General features: G+C 41.6%; 1 protein-coding gene across 5 annotated transcripts in view; it reads right to left on the bottom strand.

Moving 5' to 3' along the window:
- Positions 1-540: 540 nt before the first annotated feature.
- The window catches only part of VPS35 (VPS35 retromer complex component), a 30,651-nt gene continuing 23,853 nt past the window's right edge, over positions 541-7,338 (bottom strand). For all 5 annotated transcript variants that reach the window (XM_031658271.1, XM_031658268.1, XM_031658267.1 and 2 more), the window contains 4 exons: positions 4,297-4,476; positions 3,566-3,805; positions 3,047-3,190; positions 541-1,507 (listed from right to left, as the gene is read on the bottom strand). In XM_031658271.1, the coding sequence (XP_031514131.1) occupies positions 1,328-1,507; positions 3,047-3,190; positions 3,566-3,805; positions 4,297-4,476 (744 nt within the window). In that variant the 3' untranslated portion in view covers positions 541-1,327. The remainder of the gene's footprint in view (positions 1,508-3,046; positions 3,191-3,565; positions 3,806-4,296; positions 4,477-7,338) is intronic.

Below are 7,338 nucleotides of genomic sequence, written 5' to 3'. Positions count from 1 at the left end.
ACTCTATGGAAGGGCCCTCAAGGAGAAGAACTGGGGCCCCTGCCCTCAAGGAGAGGAACTGGGGCCTCTGCCTAACAGCCAGGTCAGTAAGCAGAGAAGTCAGCCTCAAAGTGTCAGATGACTGCAGCCCCAACCAGTATCTTGCTTGCAACCTTATAATCTTTGCCTTATACTCTTCGCCAGGACCACCAGCTAAGCTGCTCCCAAATTCCTGATCCAGAGACCTGTGAGATAAATATTTGCTGTTTTAAGACATTAAGTTTTGGGATGGTTTATTATATAGTAGGTAACTAGTATTGCTGGTGAGCCTTTGGGGGGTTTATGTGAATTCATCACGCCTTGGGAAAAGCAGGGTAAAGTTGAGGAAAGAAAAGGGGTATAAATGACTAAAAGAGTAGATGCTGCCTTGTTCAACAAGTGCTTAAAACCAGAGTTAAGTGAGCTCTGTGAATATATGAGAATGACTATTAAACTCTATAGCCACTCTATTAGTTCTTTTTATCAATTAAAGATAGTATGAAAAGAGAAAAAAAGCTCCAAAATTGTTAATAGCAACTTTATTGTTTCACTGGTGCAAAAAAAAAAAAAAAAAAATCATAATTGTGATGCATTTCCTGCTAAATTTACAATGAAGGTGATACATAAATTATATAGATCACAAATTTTCTTTTATACTATTTAAAACCAAATTATATTGATAAATATGTCCAGAGGACAACATAGGTTCTTAATGGATGGCTGAGTCCAAATATGCAAAATATAACTTCTCGTTTTGACCATGGTGTTTTAAAATTCTCAAACATGCATTAATATATTCTAGTTTTAGGGAAAATCTTACACATGGCCTTATCTTGCAATTTAGGGAAAAGCCCAAGCTGAATTTCACATACAGTATTCCTTTCTTCTAAATTAATCTCAAATTGGACTAAAGAACAAAAGAGACAGACACTTTTGGGTTAGTACTCCCCAATAATGAAGAAAATACACAATCAACAATGAAACAAACAAAAAAAAAGGGAGAGCTTCATTAGTAGCCAAGATAAGTGCTTGTGGGTTTTTTTTTTTTTTACAGATCACAGGAATTTTAAATAGCAGATCAGTCATGCTACTTGGGGTGATCAGACAGACTTGAACACTTACCAAGTGAATAATTTTATTAAGGTCCTGAAGGTGAGTGTCCGGAGGTGCTGGGTAAAACACATCACAGGTAAGAAACGGGAAACCTACCTCAGCATTTCTGAAAGGCACAATCTATGGAAGGAAAACCTAGCATAATAAAACCCTCACTGCATGTACATGGAAAGGAGTATGGTGAGCTGTTTCCTTTTTAAAGGATGAGACCTTCATAAATTGGCCCCTCGGATTCTGGTGATTCCCGCCGCAAGCGCAAATGCTCCAGTGTGTTATGAAAATGTTTGTTAATCTGCTCTGTTTCTTCACTGGATTCAAGATTCGGGAGGTCTTCTCGAATCTTTTGGATAAGCTGGTTTAAAACCTGAATTGTTACCTACAAAAGAATATGTACAAATTCATGATCAAGCACATACCACAAAAAATGAAAGACAATTTATTTTTATTTATTTTTTTGAGATGGAATCTCACTCTGTCACCCAGGCTGGAGTGCAGTGGCCAGATCTCGGCTCACTGCAACCTCTGCCTCCTGGGTTCAAGCGATTCTCCTGCCTCAGCCTCCCCAGTAGCTGGGATTACAGGCGTGTACCACCAGGCCCAGCTAAACACAATTTAATAAAATTGCTTTGAGGAGCTTCTGCTACTCTCATCAATTACCTAAGTAATTATGAAAAAAGAAAGATGGGGATACAATTCCTAGTTTGAACATCTACTGACTATCAAAAAAACCCAAACAACCCTTTAAAACAAGCAAAATTGGCCCCAGTGCTGTGGCTCATCCCTATACTCCCAGCACTTTGGGAGGCTGCGGCGGGCAGATCACTTGAAGTCAGGAGTTTTAAGACCAGCCAGGTCAACATGGTGAAACCCCATCTCTACTAAAAATACAAAAATTAACTGGGTGTGGTGCTGGGCACCTATAATACCAGCTACTCAGGAGACGGAGGCATGAGAATTGCTTGAACCCAGGAGGCAGAGGTTGCACAGAGCTGAGATTGCACCACTGCACTCCAGCCTGGGTGACAGAACGAGACTGTGAAAAAAAGAAAAAAAGGAAAATTTTATTTAACTTACAAATCTTGACCAAAACTGTATTGCTAAAAGGATACTGCATTTAGGAATTATCTTTTTTTTTTTTTTTTTGAGACAGAGTCTTGCTCTGTCGCCCAGGCTGGAGTGCAGTGGCATGATCTCAGCTCACTGCAAGCTCTACCTCCTGGGTTCATACCATTCTCCTGCCTCAGTCTCCCAAGTAGCTGGGACCACAGGCACCCGCCACCACGCCCGGCTAATTTTTTGTATTTTTAGTAGAGACAGGGTTTCACCATGTTAGCCAGGATGGTCTCCATCTCCTGACCTCGTGATCTGCCCACCTCAGCCTCCCAGAGTGCTGGGATTACAGGCGTAAGCCACTGCGCCCAGCCTTTTTTTTTTTTTTTTTTTTTTGAGACAGAGTTTTGCTCTTGTTGCCCAGGCTGGAGTGCAATGGCACAATCGTGAATCACTGCAGCCTCCACCTTCTGGGTTCAAGCGATTCTCCTGCCTTAGCCTCCCGAATAGCTGGGATTACAGGGGCCTGCTACCATGCCCAGCTAATTTTTGTATTTTTAGTAGAGATGGGGTTTCACCATGTTGGCCACGCTGGTTTCGAACTCCTGACCTCAGGTGATCTGCCCGCCTTGGTCTCCCAAAGTGCTGGGATTACAGGCGTGAGCCACTGTGCCCGGCCTAGGAATTGTCTTAAACTAGAACATTATGACAAATTAGGCTATTACTTGACATCTGTAAATTATTTCATATTTTTCAAATGAACAGTGATTAAAGTATCAGAATGATAAACTTTTGTACATATCAAATTTCCTGAGTAGGAAGGGAAAATGTTAGTTTATTAACAACACTTTACTAATTCACTTACCGCATCATTTTCCTTTTCATAAAAATAGATATATCTGTTCAGAATTTCTATAAAAAGCTGCACTTGTAGAGAGGGGTCCATGCACTGATTTGCTATTTTTAGAGCTTTCTTTAGGCACTCCATTACCCTCTTGCCTCCGTGAAGCTAAAATAAAAGGGCAGGGGGACAGTGAAGAGATTAACGAAATGTCCTGTTTTCATACAAAGAAACACAACACTACCGTGCTCTTTCGTGTTCTAAAGGGACACAACAAATTTAAATCCTTTTCATTCTCCTTCTTCTTTTGAAGTATACAGCTGTATTTTTTTAAAAACAGGTAGTGGTTTCAACTTGCTATGTTACAATATCCTCAAAGCAGAGGCTTCACTACAGGATGAGACTCTTTTTTAACAAAACAAAGCAATTCTCTTCATCAGATTTCCAAGCTCCCCAAATGTTTCACCTCCAGAACACAAGGCCATGGCAACCGATCCCTGTTATCGATCCTGTCTGCTATCATGCAGTCAGGAATGAACTTACCTCCTCCCCATTTTTGTCCGTGTTTCTGCCAGACCAGAAGAGATGTGCACAGGTGCTCACAGCTCGGCCCTGATCGGGTTTCTTCAGAAGTTTGGATGCAGCAAGGGCACACTGAGTCCTCAGAGGTTCGTGATTCTCTTCACTGAAGCACTTCATCCTTTCAAAAGTGCCAATGATCAAGGTGATGGCAGCTAACTGTGCTTTGGAATCGCTGATTTCATCTTCATACAGAGAAAAGGCCTAGTGAACACAAAGCAGAAAGGACTTTCAAGAACCAACCATCCTCTAGTTGAGCATTTTCCAAAGTACTTCTCACCGAACCTCCACCCTGAGACTTCTGCAGCCTTCAAATCAGAAAATGCTGCACCCTCTCGAGAGCCACAGGACACAGCTGAGATGGTAAAAATGCTAAAAGGTTGCAATAAAGAAACTTCTTTCAACTTTGTTTAACCCGGGTTCCCAAACTGAATTTTGGGAATGGAATGCATTTCCCAAATTTCATGTTCCATGGAACACTTTTACCATGACCCACTTGGAAATCTTAGATTTCATCAGCAAATGATCAATACCAGTCAATTATGACAATAATATTAAGAGGTTCCATGATGGTGGGAAGGTGGTAGTTACATATTCAGTAAAAGAAGAGTAAATTCATGTCATTACCACCATGCCTGCAAACAAGCAACTGAACTCAGTAGAGCTGACGTAACACAGAAAGAACAGATCATCACCTGGGACATGAATTCATATGCGACTGTTTCATGATTTTCAAAACCAATTTCCCCAGCAGCTAGTGCTCCTTGAAGAAAAAGTCTTAAGGGCAATTCTGCCAGCTCTGCTTTGATCAAAGCACTGATAGTCTGGTGGGCAAATGAAAAAATCTTCTGGCATTTCTTTTCCCATTTGTCATCCTAAAACAAGAAAAAACATTTTAAGTTACCTTAAGTTCAAAATTAACTTGTTCCATGATTCCATTTTATTTAAAACTTTTAATAGAACAAAATAGTGAACACGGTAAGTTGAGCGCAGTTTTCCTGTCATTTTCCTTCTCTGTTTCAGTTATAGGGCACACAAGTAAATCAAGCAGGATGTCTTCTCAAAACATCATTTGAAGTTAAACTGCCTTTGCAATGTTAACGTTGAGACAGTTTTGCTCTTGTTGCCCAGGCTAGAGTGCAGTGGCGCAATCTTAGCTCACTACAACCTCCGTCTCCTGGGTTCAAGTGATTCTCCTGCCTCAGCCTCCAGAGTAGCTGGGATTACAGTGCTTGCCACCACGCCCAGCTAATTTTATATTTTTAGTAGAGGCAGGGTTTCACCAAGTTGGCCAGGCTGGTAACTCCTGACCTCAAGTGATCCGCCCACCTCAGCCTCCCAAAGTGCTAGGATCACATGCATGAGTCACCGCACCCAATCTGTTTTTCCTTTCCTTTTTTTTTTTTTAAGCTCTGTTACCCAGGCTGGAGTGCAGTGTGTGATCACAGCTCATTGCAGCCTTGAACTCCCGGGTTCAAGTGATGCTCCCACCTCAGACTCCCGAATAGCTAGGACTACAGGCTCACATCATCACACCTGGCTAATTTTTATTTTTTTTGTAGACACAGAGTCTCATTCTGTTGCCCAGGCTGATCTTGAACTACTGGCCCCGAGCAAACCTCCCGCCTCAGCCTCCCAAAGTGTTGGAATTACAAGCATGAGCCATTACAACTGGCTGATATTTGTTTTTTCTGATTCGTAAGTAACATTCCAAAATTGGAGAAAATTAGAAAAATACACAAAATCATCCACACATCATCCCTAAATCTACCATCCAGGGATGATCATTGGTAACATTCTGATGCTAAATGTCTTCCTTTCTTTCTACGTAAATGTAACTGGAATTTTTGTGTGTGGTTTTCCTTTTTCTCTTTGGCACGATCTCGGCTCACTGCCACCGCTGCCTCCTGGGTTCAAGCCATTATTCTGCCTCAGCCTTCTGAGTAGCTGGGATTACAAGCGTGCCACCACGCCCCCGCTAATTTTTATATTTTTAGTAGAGAAGGGGCTTCACCTTATTGGCCAGGCTAGTCTTGAACTGCTGACCTCAAGTGATCCACCCAACTCGGCCTCCCAAAGTGCTAGGATTACTGGCCTGAACCACCACATCTAGCCCTTATTTTCTTACTTGAGAGTTAAACAAAATCGATTCAAGTAATTTGTATCTAATTTTTCTTTTTTTTTTTTTTTGAGACGACGTTTCACTCTTGCTTCCCAGGCTGGAGTGCGATGGCACGATCTCAGCTCACCACAACCTCCGCCTCCCAGGTTCAAGTGATTCTCCTGCCTCAGCCTACCGAATAGCTGGGATTACAGGCATGTGCCACCACACCCAGCTAATTTTGTATTTTTAGTAGAGACGGGGTTTCTCCATGTTGGTCAGGCTCATCTCAAACTCCCGACCTCAGGTGATCCGCCTGCCTCGGCCTCCCAAAGCGCTGGGATTACAGGCGTGAGCCACCGCGCCCAGCTCTAATTTTTCATTCACTTATTTTATCCTAACAATTTTCCCGATACTAATTTAAAATCATTGTAATGACTAGAAAATATTACAGAGACTGGCTATGGCATAATTTATTTAACTATTCCCTTTTAGAAATAATCTCTAATATTACAATGAATGTTCTATATACACTAAGCTTTATTGAGACCCTAATTATTCCCTTAGTATAAATTCTTGGAATTCCACTTGGAGTAAAATTATTGGATATTTTAACACCCTACTTACATACTGCCAACTTCCTAGAAGTATTACAGTAATTCACACTGCCAACATTAGATGAGAATGAATTTTCATCACACCATCGCCATTGCTAAACCTTATTTTTCATTTCTCTTTGCCAATTTGATTTCTTAAAAGGTTCGCTGTTGTAATTACAAGCAAGGTTAAATATTTTATCATGATTGACTATCCAAATTTCTTCTTGTTAAAGCAATCAGTTCTTTTCATTTTTAAAAGATGGCAACAGGCAGGGCATGGTGGCTCATGCCTGTAATCCCAACACTTTGGGAGGCCGAGGAGTCAGGAGGATCACTTGAGCCCAAGAGTTTCAGACCAGTCTAGGCAACACAGTGAGACTCTGTCTCTACAAAAAATAAAAAATTAGCCAGTGTGGTGGCACATGCTTGTAGTCCCAGCTACTCAGGAGGCCGAAGTGGGAGGATCACTTGAGCCTAAGAGTTCAAAGCTGCAGTGAGCTGTAATCATACCACTGTATCCCAGTCTGGGTGACAAAGACCTTGACTCCAAAAAAAAAAAAAAAAGTGACATTGACAGTCATAGACCTTGGCGCAGTGTATGGCAACACAGTAAGTAATGCTAGTAAATAAGTAAAGGCTAGTTACTTTTATTTATTTGCCCTAAATTATTTTGATCCCAGAATTTTTTCATCTTATAACTGAAAGTTTGTATTCTTTGGCAACTAGTGTTCTAGTCTTTGCTTATACAAGTTCAACCATTTTTTATTGACTGGGTCTCCCTCTGTCGCCCAGGCTAGAGCGCAAAAGAATAATCGTAACTCACTACAGCCTCCAACTTCTGGGCTCAAACTGTCCTCCTGCCCTAGCCTCTTATTTTTGAGATGGAGTCTCACTTTGTCGCCCAGGCTGGAGTGCAGTGGCGCAATCTCGGCTTACTGCAACCTCTGCCTCCCGGGTTCAAGTTATTCTCCTGCCTCAGCTTCCCGAGTAGCTGGGATAACAGGCATGTACCCTCACGCCTGGCTAATTTTTGCATT

Source organism: Papio anubis, chromosome 18 (assembly GCF_008728515.1).
Source record: "Papio anubis isolate 15944 chromosome 18, Panubis1.0, whole genome shotgun sequence".
Taxonomy (NCBI): Eukaryota; Metazoa; Chordata; class Mammalia; order Primates; family Cercopithecidae; genus Papio; species Papio anubis.
Note: the sequence above shows the minus strand (reverse complement) of the source record. Positions and strands in the feature narration are given on the sequence as shown.